The sequence below is a fragment of the Sabethes cyaneus genome, chromosome 2 (assembly GCF_943734655.1).
Source record: "Sabethes cyaneus chromosome 2, idSabCyanKW18_F2, whole genome shotgun sequence".
Taxonomy (NCBI): domain Eukaryota; kingdom Metazoa; phylum Arthropoda; class Insecta; order Diptera; family Culicidae; genus Sabethes; species Sabethes cyaneus.
This window is the reverse complement of record NC_071354.1, coordinates 8,069,343-8,086,397: the sequence shown is the minus strand read 5'-3', so window position 1 is coordinate 8,086,397 and position 17,055 is coordinate 8,069,343. Positions and strand designations below refer to the sequence as shown.

General features: G+C 41.9%; 1 protein-coding gene across 1 annotated transcript; it reads right to left on the bottom strand.

Moving 5' to 3' along the window:
- Positions 1-182: 182 nt before the first annotated feature.
- Positions 183-12,014, bottom strand: LOC128737632 (protein deadpan-like). The gene is made up of 3 exons (XM_053832309.1): positions 11,925-12,014; positions 1,123-1,218; positions 183-1,061 (listed from the first exon to the last, which is right to left on the bottom strand). Exons 1-3 carry the CDS (start codon positions 12,012-12,014, stop codon positions 183-185), a joined length of 1,065 nt encoding a protein of 354 aa, XP_053688284.1.
- Positions 12,015-17,055: the final 5,041 nt, after the last annotated feature.

The following is a 17,055-nucleotide window of genomic DNA, read 5'->3' as shown; positions in this document are numbered from 1 at the left end:
GGTTGGGTGAAGGTTATGTTCAAATAAAACTTTTCTTTCTGGTTAGGTTCGTTACAATCTATTGAAGAAAATATTCACTTACAAAACTATTAAAGCTGTCACTGAGCTATGCTAAATTTATATGAATTAAAGCTTCGAAGGTTGTTCATTATCACACGATACGCCAAAAGTGCGCAAAAGTTTCACCACGGCCGCCACATGTCTCCCCCGGAATTGTGTTCCCTGGCTTCCTTTTCCTGTTGTTCGTGTTCGTGTTCGCCTTCATCTTCGCTAAACTCTTCCGCCGGCTCAACCTTCCTTCTTTTCGTCGCCGGTTCACGCTCAAACTGAGTCACTTTTGCTTCCTGATGCAGCCGTATCCTATCGATCAGTTTAAGATTCGGTCTAAAAGCTGATATCCGACTGCCCTCTTCCGGGGTTGGTGGTGTCGGAAAGGCCTCAAGCAAACTGTCAGTCATTACAGCCGACCGTACCTTCAGCAGCGGTGTCTTCTGATCACTCACGACACTATCCTGGTCGGAAACGGGGGACAACGGCGGACTGGGAGCATACGACGGAGCTTTATCCTGCGAGATCGGTTTGAAATGTCGCGCTGCGACAGTCGGAGCAACTGGAAATCTGGAGAAAAATGGTAACCCCGCCGCCGTACCCTGCTGGGGCATAATGAAGGCCAGTTCGCCACTGGGCAAAAGTGACGGAATCAGCGACATGGCATCCATAGCCAGCCGACCGTTGTTGTTGATTTCGTCCGAGGACCTTCCAAAGAGACCAGCAAACGGTGCAGTGCCACCGACGCCACCCGGTTGGGGAAACCGCTGGAACCGCAGGTAGCTCTTCAGATGGTTCGAAACGCGTTGCTTCATTCCGCTGTCCACTCCGGGAACGGTGTTGAGGTATTTGTCGATTTCTTCGATGCACTCGTTAAAACCGGACTTGAATTTGTCCACCACACCAGGGTCGACGGCCATCGCGATGGCCAGTTTGCGCCGCTCGATGTCCTGTAGGTGCTTAACGGTTAGATCCAGAATGTCCGCTTTCTCCAGCTTCGAGTGGCGAATGGGCTGCAAAGTTTGAAAATACATGTTTTAAATTAACAGGTTTTGTATGTTTAAAAATGCTTACATCTTTTTTCATAGCATCAAGCAAAAGTGCCTTCAGGTCGTTTAGATAGTTGTTGATTCTGGCTCTCCTCTTTTTCTCCATGATTGGTTTGTTTGTCTGCAATAGAAATTTGAAAATATTTTGTTGATTACTATTTTAAAATTATCAAGTTAACTAATGCAACATTGGAAATGTTTTTCTGAATTTGTCTCAAGTGGTGAAAAATATGATCGAACTTATCATCTTTTTCGAAATATTTGCTTTCACACAATATGATTACTGGATGGTGAAGATTGGCGACAAAATTGCTACCACAAATTGAAGATGTAGTCATTGGATCGAAACGTAATTCGGAAGTATGGTGAAAAATGTACCGGTACCCGTTATCACATTGGCGATCCTGCCAACATAAACCTTCGAAGTATATGTGAAGGTAGACGCAGTGTTTTCCAATTGATACGGTGTTGGAGGAATTTGTTGAGGTAAGGAATATAAAATTTAGTTCAATGCTAGGAACGGAGAGCGGAGGTTGACAGTAGATCTTAACTACCAGATTTCATAGACTATAAATTATTTTAACTACCAAAGTATTGAGATAAATTAGCAGTTAAGCCACTGAGATTGAGACAAGATATGCTTAAAAACCACCTCGCTTTTCACCTTACTGAAAAATAATTGAAAGTTGACCAATAGGAAAGGCTAACGTTCGAAGAGGTTGAACCGGGAAAACCACAAGTTGCAAGCAAGTTAAAATTTCCCTAAAAAATGTCCAAGTAAAGTAACTTCCAAGTCAGGATGAGCCCAAGGCTAGCTGTTAAAAATATTGAGTTGAAATAAACTCAAGGCCAACATATAAAATGTTGAATTTTATATAGAAGACCATCGCAGACCAAAAGGTCCATCAAGATTCATAAGCGTAAAACGGAAACGGATAGCCATTTCTCTTGGTACCTACCGTTCAGTTATCTTCTGTAGTTGACCTAAAACAATATCATATATGTATAGAACTGTTTATTTTACGCAAAAGTAGAGCCCTGGTTAGAAGGGTTGCCTGAAGTGCGTGGCACGATGTTTGCACAATAATCTACACATTAAAAAAAATGGACTGATATTAAATTCCCTGCGCATCATCGATCGTAGCAACCTTGTTGTGTACAGGAAAAAGTTGACAGCGTTATCAGTTGGTTTGCAGCAATTGTGGCGAAAACAATCAAGCAACTACGCTCAATGCTTTGTTCGTACTGCTAGCTCTTCCCCGCCATGAAGAAATTGGACAGCGTGAGACACTTCGTGTCCGCCGGATACAACATCCACTCCCTTCTGGGAAAAGGCTAGAGCGTCAAACAGAAGCCTGGTTCCGACCGCCCGATGGCTCTGCGCCTGATCGTGAAGAGCAGCAAAAGCCGAAAAGACAGACCGAGAGCAAGGTGGCCTCATCGTTCAGCACCTTAGACCGGGAGATCGAAGACCCCGGCCAAACGGCGAAGAAGTACCTAACCAAACTGGACCTTTTTTTGCGGAAGCATCAGTCGAGGCTGACGGCATCTGAGCAGTACGCAATAACCCAGAAGGAGCGGCTGAAGGTGCTAGTGAGAAATATCTTTCCGGCGAAGAGCAACGTCATGGTTATTATGAATGACGAGAACTCCCAACAAGCATTTCTGTTCAATAACAACTAATCAAGTGCTTGTTACCCGGTAATTAGCTATAGAACGGTTGAATAAACTACTATTCCAGATAAATGTTTGTTGGGCTACTTTACGCTGGACGGTAACGACTGGCAGGGACCGGATTAGACCCGCCTCCGAGAAGGAAAGCGATAACGATGACGAATATGTTTTCCACATTTAATTCCCGAAGAAGGTCCTTCCGTGACTGACGATCAGTGAAAAAATATTGTCAAAGCCGCTGTATGAAGTGTCTTCCGGAGGTTGCCACTTTCATCAAGAAGTAACACGTGAAGGAGGAGATTTGGTCGGACCTGTTCTCGGTCCACTATACCAAGAGATCACTGCAGCTTTGCAAATCGAGCAAGAGAATATGAGAAGCATAACATTCAGCGCTTACGCCACTCACGCAATCGTAAAACAAACAGCCCCCGTTGCTTAGTGCAGACATTCTGCTACATACACACTCGCGAAAGCGCAGCCTCATATCGTCGTTCTGCTAAGCCCTACTCGCGAGTCAAATAACCCCTGAGCAATCAGCTGCCCGCGAGGCCTAGTGGCGCACTGGGATTCCAATTTTGCATTACTTTTTCTTTTCTTCTTCATCTTCGCCCTCGATTCTACTCACAGGCTGGAGCGCAAACCCTCGCAAGTAATCGATTTCACCAGCTCGGCTGCAATAACGAACGAGAGCAACGACCGTAGCTGTTAGCTAAATATACACTCACAAAAACGATCGTCGCAGTGCATGAATAAATAAGAGTGAGAGTCCGAAAGAGATGCTTATGCCGGCGTGTTCGTTAGAATGAGTACGCGTGTGTGAGAAAATTAGACCAGACGAGTGTGAGCTTCGCAACACGTCCCACAGCTGCAACCGATAGAAAATTGTTGGGCAAACCTCAAACGGAGAACCTACTGCAGTAATTTCGTAGCCAAAACGGAGAAGCAGTTGATCGACAAGGCCATGAAAGTCATGTCGGTAGGAAAGTCCAGTCCAGCCCCGAGCCGCCGTAAGACCCAGAAGGGTATCAAAGCATTTTTGTAGAAGACCCAATAAATATAGGACTTAGGAAAAATCTGTTCCATTGAATGATCTTTTGTAGTTTTTTTCGCCGTCGCCAACTAAAATTAGTTCATACTTTTAATGCATAGGTTATGAACAGTGGATATGGTTTTCACCTAAATCTGGAATCAGCGCTTTTTTACCAAGAAAATGGGATTCACATGCTTGCAAATCATCCCCATAGCAGCCACAAACTACAACAACCAGTGGATCTGTGTAATTCTTGGACTTTAACGAAGTTATTTTGGGGTCGTGCACTAATTACGTAAGGCATAATGGGGGGAGAGGGGTTTCGCAAAATCTAATGTAGAGCTGTACCACTGGAACAAGCGCTTGATAAAATGTTACTGTTCTTCTGTTCCCAAAGTTTGTTAGAAAATTTGTTCGAAGTGTTACGTCTGGTAGTCTGTGATATAACTAACAGTTTGGGTCATTCGTGACTTCTGCGGAGTTCTGCGGATTTGAACCCGAGTCCTCGACGTGAGAGGCGTGAATGCTAACCACTACACTGGACTGACCCCTGAGGTTTGTTGAATTGTACCAATGCACAGTGGTCAAATTTTGAAAAAACGTGGACATTAGCAATTGGGTAAAAAATGCGTATTTTTTAAAGGGTGATGTCTTCAGAAAAGTTTAATAATAAAACATAGCGCATCTTTCTGCACTATCAGAGTGACCGTGAATTCACCTATTAGGGTGATACGAACTTTTATTTTTTTAAATCATTTCAAAACATTTTTTTTTCTTCAAAAAGTTGCAGAACATACTAAAATAAGCAACTTTGCTGAATTCTTTAACTATCTATCTCTTACCAGTTGCGGAATATAATGATGTGTTAAAAAGGAGCGCCCGAAAATCAATTATACTCAATAACTTTGCACACGATTTTTTTACTGCTGTACTGTGTTCTACAAAGTTATTCAATATGCTAAAATACACATTTCCACTAAAGACTGTTTGTCGCTAGGACGCATATTTAATAAGTTATAAAATAAATGAAAAAAGAATTACTAAAAAAATCAAAAAAAAATTCGATTTTGGGCAGCTTCGCACAAACCAGACAACCATTAGGTGAAAGTACTATATTTTATCTATAAAAAAAATATTTCCATCAGAAGCACTCCAAAAGAATCTTTTAAAAACCAATTAAAAAATGAGAAAATATCTATTTTGGCATACTGAATAACTTTGCAAAACATTTGAAAGCAATAAAAAAATGTTGTGCAAGGTTATTGAGCATAATTGATTTTTAAGTACTCCTTTTTGGTACATCATTATATTTCGCAACCGGTAAGAGATAGATAGTTAATACTATATTCAGCAAAATTGCTTATTTAAGTATGCTCTGCAACTTTTTAAAAGAAAAAAAAATGTTTGAAATTATTTAAAAAAACAAAAGTTCGTATCACCTTAATAGGTGAATTCACGTTCACCCTAATAGTGCAGAAAGATGCGCGATATTTTATTACTAGCTGACCCGACAAACTTCGTATTGCCACAAATTAACCTGTGTTGTACATAAATAATGAATCTCGGATGATCTTTGTCACAATCTCGAGTTTTGCAAGCCCCCCAGTGGGCGGCGCTTCCGACGGCGGGTCACCGGCAACACTCGCGACCGTCTCGTCCTGAATGATCTAGTGTTACTATAGATAGTTTTTGTGGTCTTGTATTGACTAATGTTTTATGGAAGAGTCTCGAATTTCTCGAGTTCGATTAGTTTTTGTGTTTCACAAAAATTTCTGTTTTATTTGTATGAGAGTCTCACCACAGAGGTGAGAGGTCTCTAACTATCGTAAAATGAATTCAAGACTCCAAAATCTCCCACATACCAAATTTGGTTCCATTTGCTTGATTAGTTCTCAAGTTATAAGGAAATTTGAATTTCATTTGTATGGGAGCTCCCCTCTTAAAAGGGGAAGGGGTCGTAATTCACCATAGAAAAAATTTCTGCCATCTAAAACTCCCACATGCCAAATTTGGTTCCATTTGATTGATTAGTTCTCGAGTTATGAGGAAATTTGTTTTTCATTTGTATAAGAGCACCCCCCCCCCCCCCCCCCCCTCTTAAAGTAGGGAAATCCATAGAAAATATACCATAGAAAATATTCTTGCCTACAAAAACACCCACATGCCAAATATGGTTCCATTTGCTTGATTAGTTCTCGAATTATGAGGAAATTTGTATTTTATTTGTGTAGAAGCACCCCCTCGTAAAGTTGGGAGGGGTCCTAATTCACCATAGAAAATATTTTTGCCTCCAGAAACCTCCACATGCCAAATTTGGTTATATTTGCTTGGTTAGTTCTCGAGTTATGAGGAAATTTGAATTTCATTTGTATAGGAGCCCCCCCTCCTACAGTGGGTAGGGGTCCCAATTCATCATTGAAAAAATATTTGTGTCCAAAAACACCCACGTGCCAAATTTGGTTCCATTTGCTTGATTAGTTCTCGAGTTATGAGGAAATTTGTATTTCGTTTGTATAGGAGCCCCCCCTCTTAAAGTTGGGAGGGGTCCTAATTCACCATAGAAAATATTCTTGCCCTCGAAAACTTTCATATGCCAAATTTGGTTTCATTTGCTTGATTAGCTCTCGAGTTATGAGGAAATTTGTATTTCATTTGTATAGGAGCCCCCCCTCCTAAAGTGAGGAGGGGTCCCAGTTCATCATAGAAAAAAATTTTGTCTCCAAAAACACCCACGTGTCAAATTTGGTTCCATTTGCTTGATTAGCTCTCGAGTTATGAGGAAATTTGTATTTCATTTGTATAGGAGCCCCCCCTCCTAAAGTGAAGAGGGGTCCCTGTTCATCATAGAAAGAATTTTTGTCTCCAAGTACACCCACGTGTCAAATTTGGTTCCATTTGCTTGATTAGTTCTCGAGTTATGAGGAAAATTGTGTTTCTTTGGTACAGGAGCCCCCTCTCTTAAAGTGGGGAGGGGTCCTAATTTACTATAGAAAATGTTCTTGCCCTCGAAAACCTTCACATGCCAAATTTGGTTCCATTTGCTTGATTAGTTCTCGAGTTATGAGGAAATTTGTATGGAAGCCCCCCCCCCTTTTAAAGAGGAGAGGAGTTATAATTCCCCTTATAAAGAGGGGAGGGGTCTCAATTTACCATAGAATAAATTCTTGTCACCGGAAACACCCACATGCCAAATGTTGTTCTATTTGCTTGATTAGTTGTCGAGTTATGCAGAAATTTGTGTTTCAATTGTATGGGAGCCCCCCCTCTTAGTGGGGGGAGGGGTTTCTAACCATCACTAAAACCTTTCCTGGTCCCAAAAAACCTCTACATGCATATTTTCATGCCGATTGGTTCTGTAGTTTTCGATTCTATAAGGAACATACGGACAGACAGACAGACAGACAGACAGACAGACAGAAATCCTTCTTTATAGGTATAGATTAAACTTTTCCGAAGATACTATCTTTGAAAAATTGTGCATGTTTTACACAATTGCTAATGCCCGCGTTTTTCTAAAATTTGACCACTGTCAATGAGCAGGCTTGGTCAAAAATCGCATCAAAATGTTGTCATCGATACTCAATCACCGATTCAACTCACACAACCATCACCTTTTATATGCTCACTCAGAGAGACCAAACGTGCTCTCATAGCAGTTTGCATCATTTGTTGCAAACGAACCAAATTGAATATGAGCTGAAATGATTGCGATCATGCCTACTCTGTATATTGCACTCTCTGATCCTAACGAAACCACGATCCAAACCTTTTACCACTGAGCAAATCTGATCCGATTTTATTTTACTTTCCATCTTCTCAATCGTTCATGAACCGAAAACGATTTCGTCGGAAAGCCCAATTTCGGAAGCAGTTTTTGGGCCTAAAAGTGGGATTCTGTTCATAAAAATGTAAATACTTCATTCTCGTTGCCAATCTGGACACAGCGAATATATTTTCATGAACAGAATTTGGTAGAATCGATGACGAACTAATTTCACCTTAATTTTGCTCCAATAAGTTATAACAAAGTGTTTGAATATTTGAAATATATGAAGAATAATTACAATATATTTTAATAGCAGAAGTGTGAATACCATTGAGTTAAAACTGGACGATCAGTGAGCGTAAGTGAACCAAGTTCATACCGATTCCCATCGCTTACGTTCGTCTTGTTATTGTGTCGGTTCTGATCCAATCACTATTTTTTCATATCCCTTTTGAATCATTTGTCTTTCGAGACTGGTTCGTGCACAGCTAACAGCGAGAGCGAATCAGTAGAATTCTGGATCACTGCTGAGCGTTAGCGCAGCGGTAGTAATCTTTTTGCCTTATGATCTAACTTATGATCGTAAATCAGCGACGCTCACTTGAGTGAATGACTTTTTCCATCCTTGCCAATGAGTTCTAGGGATGTGCGATATTTTATCGATACCGGAGGTATCGATATTTTCATTCGATATATCGAGTATCCGGCATCGATATTTTACCATGCGATATTATCGGATATCGATACCTTTTCATCCGATATTAGAGGTATCGAAAGCTACAAAAAGGCCAGTTCTTCACGCATAACTTTTTGCCAAATTATCGAACTCGCGTTTTTCAGTTCTCAAGCTTCCAAACAGGCATGTCTAAAAGCTGAACCATACTGCATGTCGCATTTGAAAAATGCTACAAAGTTTATTTGAGGCGGTACGCTGCGGCCGTGCCTGATAAAATGAACTGCACGCTCAAAAAAGCAACCGCAACCCGTTTCGGTATTGTCTTTCAGACGCCGGTTTTTAGCACTTCGGTAACACTCGGGATTACGTGTGCTAGCTTTGTAAAAGATACTCGGATATGTGCTGGTTGTGTTTCTTTTTGCTAGCATTACATTTTCGTATTCACGGCCAACTGAAATCAAGCGCTTCCATGTGTGTTTTTGCAAACTTGTGAATACTCTTCTACGGTGGATGTCGATATCAACGGACTGTTAGGTTGATTGTTTCCTGAAGCCACCACCGAACATCGTATCGTTGCAAGCGCAGATTGATTTCCAAGAACCATTTATACTGTGAACTGTGAAGCGAGCTACGTATGATAATTTGCTTTAAACCGATCCTGCTCCTGATCAGTTATTTATATTCTCTGCCTAAAAATGCGAATCTCATAATCCAGCCATGCCTTGTGTCACTCAAAATATTGCAGAAAATCGAAAAACTTTTTTAGTACTTAACATTAGTTTATCAGATGTTTCCGGATATATGGGGCTTTACCGAAATTAGCTGAAAGGAGAGCTTTCAGCTTGGACCCCAGGACCAAACATTTCGGCTTCACTCAAATTATATGCAGATGACAGTCTTGCCGATATCAGTTAACTCGCGTTGGCCGATATCAGTTAACTCGGAAATGTGTTGACCGGGTGCATTGAAAACTGGTGCTAAAAGTATGACAAATTCAACACCACCGATAAATTCCTAGCCACACTTCGTGTTTGTTTGCATGTATGAAAAAGAGATGAACTTGGTTGCGTCGTCTTAGAAAGCGGTAACGACCGTATAAGCTACGTTCGGTGTTTTGCCAATGTCTGATTCTAATTTGGAATTTTATTTCTTGAGATGTAGATGATCTTTAATATTTTCCCCCCAAGAATAACACAATGTGAATAAATAATGTGAGAAGGTAAACTTATGCGAATCTAAATTACATTCAACACTTTTCTGATTATAGGAGTTGATGTAAGCATTTATGATGCTACTTTTGTTGAAATACAGCAAAGTTTCGTTAATTGGTGGTTCGTTAATTGGGCGGTTCGTTAATTGGGCGTTCGCTAATTGGGCTATGTGACAACTTGAATGTCAAAATTGTTTGGAATTTTCGAGTTTAGAATTTTCTAACAACTGTCAGTCGGCCCAATTAGCGAATCAGCTGGAGTGCAGTCGTGGCCCAATTAACGAATTCAGGCTGTATAATAAACTATGAACTATAAAATCTTGCCAGGATATTTTCTTCCATTTTAGACCAATCTATTGAAAAATTCGTTTGAAACTGATCAGTTCTAGTTCTGGTGCTTCTAGTTAAAAAACGCCCGCCTGACCAATAAATCTGCAGCGAACATTGTCGAGTGGAACGTATACGGTATCTTGGAGGTGCGGAGATGCCGGCGACATACACGAGGCAGGTGGCCGCATCGCAAGCCCGTGACGGATCGTATCTGAAAACTTTCTGAATATTTCGGGTTTCGATATCGGTGAATACAGCGAAGTTTCGTTAATTGGTGGTTCGTTAATTGGGCGGTTCGTTAATTGGGCGTTCGCTAATTGGGCTATGTGACAACTTGAATGTCAAAATTGTATGGAATTTTCGAGTTTAGAATTTTCTAACAACTGTCAGTCGGCCCAATTAGCGAATCAGCTGGAGTGCAGTCGTGGCCCAATTAACGAATTCAGGCTGTATCGAAGTATCGATATTTTGGTTGCGATATACTCATTACTCAGTATCGGATCGGTCCGATATATTGCGATACCAGATATCGATACTTTGGCTTTCGATTCCCATCCCTTGAGTTCTGGAATATTCACTGATGCGGACTTTGGACCAAGTGCGGTAACAGATATTCCACAATGTCGCACTGGATTACCTAGGAATGGCCGAATCACGAATGGCCGAAACATGAATAGCCATGGTCAAACATTGGAAAATACATGCACTTAAATAGAAGTGGTTCAAGGGGCCATGGGGTGGGGTGAGTGGCGGACTATCATCATCATCGGTATCAGGTATCAGCCTCTTCGGCTCGAGCAGCACGTTCATCGCAGCATCGGTCTGTTGATTTTACTACACTCAAAAAAATCAGCACGTCAAGTTTACGTGAAAACATAGGTAATTCTCATCCATCACACTTTTCATGTAACATTCACATTAATTGTTGGTAACTCGCACTCATACTAACCAGTCTACATGCGATCCCGGTAAATATGATCAATTTTTCCATTAACTAGTACATGAAGTTGCTGTATAGAAGTTTGCATGATTTTTCACGTGGATGTGACGTATCGATTTTTTTGAGTGTAGTAGGAAGATACCACAGACAAACAGAGAAGACAACTGCGTAAATTCCATCGTCCATGCAAAGACCAATCATTTTTAAATATCTCTCTCTCTCTCTATCTCTCTGTGTGTGTGCGTGTGTACCTTTCTCTAGTTCTCTCTCTCTCCTCTCTCTCTCTCTGTCTATCTCTACTTCTCTCTCTCTCTGGTTCTCTTTCGCTCATTATCTCCCTCTCGTTCTCGTTCCCTCTCACTCTCTCGCTCTCTCACTCACACATTTTCTCTCTCACTCTCACACTCTCGCTCTTTTTCTCTAGAGCCCATCGTAACCCCCCATCCTAATCCGTCTATCATAATCCTTCACCTCATCGTTCCCCTCTCAAGCATCCCTTTCGGCTGTAGTCTGCCATCTTTGAGTTCAGGACTGTTGAGCATTGAGAAGTTTTGGCTTCTACAACTACGAGGTAGATAACTACGGACAGTTTGCTTGCATTTCCCATGTAAATGTTATGGGAGAAGTAAAGCAATTTGTTTTATTTATAGATCCTATTGTGTAGAATAGTGTTTTAGTTACCCAAAACTAAACACATGCAAATTTTCACTCAGTTTGGGAACAGTAAATTTTTTCTGGTAATTACAAAGAAAATTTCACTTAAATTGAAACTGCTATTTCATCACATTATTCTATACCTTCTTTTATCAATAGGTAACGTAATATAATTAAAATCTAAATAAAACCACTTTTGAATAATTTAGCTTACTCCTCTAGGAGTAAGCATAACTGGAAAGAAAGCTTTATACTGGCGATGACTTTTGGACACTGTTAGACACGAGTTGGCCTTTTCTGATATACAAAGTATTTTTATGCATTTGCTTTAGTAAACACTTTAAACTATCAATTTATTAACACGTCACTTCCAAATCTTTTATAACCACCTTTGCCCTGTCCTGTCCTGATCTCCAAACAATTGTTCCAAATTAATTGCGTCGCATTGTGACTCTAAGTAAGTTTCCACCGATAAATTTTGTAGATTGAAATTGTTGTCGAAAACAATTTTATAACATTACATTACACATTTCACATTCCCACGCACCTTCCGAATTTCCGCTTTAATCCTTCGAAGATAGTTATCCGCATCATGCTCTCCACCTCTATGGTGATCATCGTTTCCTGGATTAGCCATGTCTTTTTCTCACTTGTAGTCCACCTTCCACTACATTAAATATCGACTTGATATACTGATCTAGTTTCTACCACCCACGAGAGTATCCTTCCGGTGTGATCGGACTATGATCACAAACGATCTATCACCGGCAACTTCCGAACTGCGAATGCCATCGCTTCAAACGCTTAACTACCGGTGTGAAGCAATTCGATCAAAAACTTCCACCACTTCCCCTGGAACCTCACCCAACCAAATCCCTGGCTGGCTGACGCATTCGCATATCATTACTCCAGTCACTGCCCCTGTCTTCCCAGTGCCTGTCTGATCCGAACGCCTATCCGCACCAGAACCCGTAGAACGTTTCCCACGGTTCCCGTTCTAACTGCAGGTCCCATATAAGCGTACCTCTACTCAACGCACACTCTCGTATAATAATAAATTTGACTTTCATCTCTCACTCGATCGTTATTTTCCCACGCCATCGACCAGAACGGAACAGAACGCAACCATCGCAGGAGAGGCGGCCAGGCAGCAGCGCCGATAGAACGACGCACCATCCGTCGCAGAGTGGTGCAGTCAGTGAGTAGCGGCACACATGGGGAAAAGAAAACCCCGAAAACGAAAACGAAAACAGGCGCAGCTGACTGACCAGCCAAGCCAGGCCAGGCCAACTCGGATGGCTAAAACGTTTGCGACGACGACGCTACCGCATTCTCACACAGGATGTAAACAATCATATCGCCGCAACAAACTATAGTATATGGGAGAACGCGACGACAAAAAAGGGGGAATCCGCACCATGTGCTAGGGTGAGTGAGACTCCTAGCAGGGATTGCATGTGTTACGGTTCGCGTTCGGTTATTATTATTCTCCAGCCTGCGGCTGGTTCGCCTCTTTTCATGACAATTATAGTTAGGCAAAATCACAATAAATTTAAGAAAAAAAAACAGATTGATGGACTCTATACTAAATTTTTATTCTAACTATTCGATTTGATTTACTCGATTCACTTTTTCTTTGAGACGAAATTACTTATGTATTAATACTGGGGGAGTCTAAGATAAATAAAATACTGCCTGGATCCAATGCAAGGTTATTTAACTTTTTTTACAATGTTATTTAACATATATTTTCCAATACTAATTTCTCAAACATGATTCAATACTGATCACGGAATGAAAAAGCACAAAGCATTCATTATACTTCATTTTGATACATTAAATTTACTTGGCACAATGAAAACCAAAACTAGTGACTAGGGATTTTTCCTGAGCCATTTCAATTGTCTTTTCTAATTTGTTTGTTCAATAATATGTTCACCTGAAAAGGTATTTCGGACGATTTTTACCGCAAAAAACTAAATACCAACATATATACTAGCTCTAAACTACGTGTTTAAAACGTTACTTTAAAAGTTTTTGGCCCTTTTTTAAAATTAAGTCGTCTGCAGTTTGCTCATCAACTTTTTAATAATTACCAACAGTTGTACACTATAACTGTTTGTGCAAATTTATTTTACAAGTTCATAAATTTACATTAAGTAAACTTCAAGGATGCACGACATTTCACGTTTCTCCTACATCCATGGTCCATCGCTTCCCACTAACATGTAGCTCCTCCCGACTATGGGAATTTGAATCGGTAGACTATCATCGAACCCTCTTCCACAGTAGCCCTCCACCCTTCAGTTCAGTATAAGCCGAACACGCAGCAAGAGCCATAATCCTGTCCTACCTAGTCTACTTCATTCACGTATGTGTATGTAGGTACTTATGTACGCAGCGCAGGGCGCAGAACAACAGAAGGCCTCTGAAAAGTGTGGGAATTTCGCTTTCCGTGTACCTACCCATTCTTCGTTCAGTCGTTTTCTTATGCTTCGGCCCACTTTTTGCACTATAGCATAGCAGCACCCTAATAGGTTTTGTTTTGATCCCGTTTTTCTGCGTGGCGCATGCATAGAAACGAGCGTCGTCGTTTTGTACCTGTGCGCCTACTTTGTGAAGGATATTCCCTCGCTTGGGTGCGCCTAGGATAGCCTTCCCGCAGAGGCACTTGCGAAATTGCTGGCGATAAAACGCACAGTTAGCCTCTATGCTAAGAAATTGCAGTAAAAACAAGCGGATCACCACAAAATTTAATTTTATTGTTTGTGTGACCGAACACCGTCAGTTACCTTTTTAAAATTTTATAAATATCTAGGGGAACTATAGGTAAGAAGAACAGATTAAGAAGAATATCTAATACAATTCGAAGAACTTAAGACTTCTACAATTTGAAAATTATTTAGTTCACTGCCCATAATCGCATATTTCTATTGTTTTTGAGTAAAATACATAAAGATTTTTTTTCTTACTGTATTTTTAATTTAGAACATAACCGGGCATTGAGCGAAGGAACCAACTTGGGAGTTCATATTTGGTTCAAATTTAGGTCCGTAGAACTTTCTTGCTGAACAACCAGACACTACATTTGCAAACCGAACTTGACTCTCAATAAAGTACCGTCAATATATGTAGCAACTTGAAAGCTCAACAAGCAGCTTGAAAGTTCAACGTGCAGCAACTTGAAAGTAACTAAGAGTTCGGATAATGATGTCTAAGGAAGGTTTACAAGCTTTATGTCTATGGATCTAAAGCTTGCTAAGCAGCTTTACCTGCAATTAACCGAACTTCAAGGTTGCCTTGAGTTCGCTGCATAGAGCGCTAAGTAGCTACTAAAGAAACTTTGTCAAAAATTACTAAAATGGAACTTAATGTTTCTATGTTTTCTATTTTCTACCTCTCCGCCTCCTTCTAACTTCTGTAAAGTTGGTTCATTGGTTCAAAAAAATTCTAACTAACACCTGCCGCTGCTGGATTTGAACCCGAGCGTTCCGCGTTGCTAGCCTATCCAGATGCATTGCGCCATCTCTGACGCCGCTTAATTTACTTACTTATTCAGCCGAGAGCCGGGGTGGCTCTTGCCGTATCAAGAATTCCTCTCCATTGTACTCGGTCCTGGGCTACTCGTCGCCAATTCGTTGCGCGTCTCGACACACGCAAGTCGGCTTCAACCTGGTCGAGCCATCGTGCACGTTGAGCCCCTCTATTCCTGGTACCGGTGGCGTTCTTGAAGAGAACGGATTTCACTACACAGTCGTCCGGTATCCTTGCGACGTGGCCGGCCCACCGTAGTCTCCCAACTTTAGCCTGGTGTACGATGGGAATCTCTCCAAGCAGTGCCTGTAGCTCGTGATTCATACGTCTCCGCCACTCTCCGCTTACCGTTTGTACTCCGCCAAAAATAGCCCGCAACACCTTTCGTTCAAATACGGATAGTGCAAAGTTACTGTCTCAAGTCCGTAGGGGACTACCGGTTTGATTAGCGTTTTGTACATCGTCAGCTTTATGCGGCGGCGTATGCTCCTAGATCGAAACGGCTTGCGGAGGGACAAGTAGGTTCGATTACCAGCTTAAATGCGTAGTTTGTTCTCCTTACTCGTCCTAGTGACCAAGGATCCCAAATATACGAACTCATCAACCACTTCCAGTTCATCGCCGTCAATAGTCACTGTCCGTGGGAGGTAAGCGTTACTTTCTCGGGAGCTTCTTCCTACCATATATTTGGTTTTCGACGCATTGATTTGTAACCCTATCCTCCTGGCCTCCGTTTTTAGTCTGGCGTAGATTGCCTCCGCCGTCCCACGGTTTCTAGTAATGATGTCGAGGTCGTCTGCAAAGGCTAGGAGTTAACTACTCCTGCTGAAGATCGTTCCTCTCGTTTCGATGCCTGCTCGCCGGGTCACACCTTCAATAGCGCTATTGAATAACATACAGAACAGTCCATCCCCTTGCCGCAACCCTCTGCACGATTCGAAAGGACTTGAGAGTGTCCTCGATATGCGCACGTAACACATCACTCGTTCCAGAGTAGCTTTGATCAGCCGCGTCAGTTTATCCGGAAAACCTTACTCGTGCATTATCTGCCATAGCTGTTCGCGTTCAACGGTATCGTATGCTGCTCTGAAACCCACGAAAATATGATGCGTGGGCATGTTGTACTCTCGACATTTCTGAAGGATTTGTCGGAGAGTAAAAATTTGATCCGTAGTAGCACGGGCCCCCATGAAGTCCCGCCTGATACTGCCCTACGAAATCTCTTGTTATTGGGGATAAACGACGTAACAAAATCTGGGAGAGCACCTTATAGGCGGCGTTGACCAGCGTAATGCCGCGATAGTTACAGCAGTCTAGCCGGTTGCCCTTTTTGTACATGGGATAGACTACGCCTTTCATCCACTCCTCCGGTAGTTTCTCTTCTTCCCAAGTCCTTGAAATCAACCAGTGAAGTGCCGTTGCTAGCGGTTCTTGACCATTTTTATAGAGTTCAGTTGGGAGTCGGTCCTTTCCGGCGGCTCTATTATTCTTCAGCAGACCGATTGCTCGCCGGATCTCTTCGATATCGGGAGCCGGTTCGCTGTTGTCGTTTGTAGGTACTCCCAGGTTAACTTCCATTGCGTCTCCTGCTGCTATGTCGCCGTTGAGGTGCTCATCGAAGAACTGCTTCCACCTGTCTACCACCTCGCGCTCGTTTGTGATTAGATCCCCTCCCTCGTCCCTACACATGTCAGGTTTAGGTGTGTAGCCCTTATGAGTTTGGTTCACCTTCTCGTAAAACTTGCGGGTGTCATTAGCGCGGAATAGTTGTTCCAGCTCCTCACGATCTCTGTCATCCTTCTGGCGCTTTTTGCTCCTCAGGATCATGGTCAACTCATTCCGCGCTCGTCGATACTTGGCCAAATTCTCTCTCGTGGATATGCTTAGACAGTTTTTCCAAGCTCTGTTTTTTCTCTCTATCGCTTGTTGGCATTTCCCGTCAAACTAATCATTTCGTGCACTCGAGGTTTCCACTCCTAGCACCATGGTTGCGGCCTCGTTGACGACCGAGCGTATCATACTTCATCCATTTTCGAGGGTCGAAGCATCTAGCTCCACAGAACAAGACAGAGCTTCATCCAGTACGCGCGCGTAGTTTTCGACAACTGGCGGGTTGTTTAACTGCCGAATGTTTAACCGAGAAG

Bases quoted from the DNA above. Each gene is read 5' to 3' on its own strand.
- LOC128737632 (XM_053832309.1), bottom strand. From the start codon at position 12,014: ATGGCTAATCCAGGAAACGATGATCACCATAGAGGTGGAGAGCATGAT. The intron at 1,219-11,924 runs GTGCGTGGGAAT...TTTCTATTGCAG, and splicing joins TTAAAGCGGAAATTCGGAAG to ACAAACAAACCAATCATGGA. The intron at 1,062-1,122 runs GTAAGCATTTTT...CAAACTTTGCAG, and splicing joins TTGATGCTATGAAAAAAGAT to CCCATTCGCCACTCGAAGCT.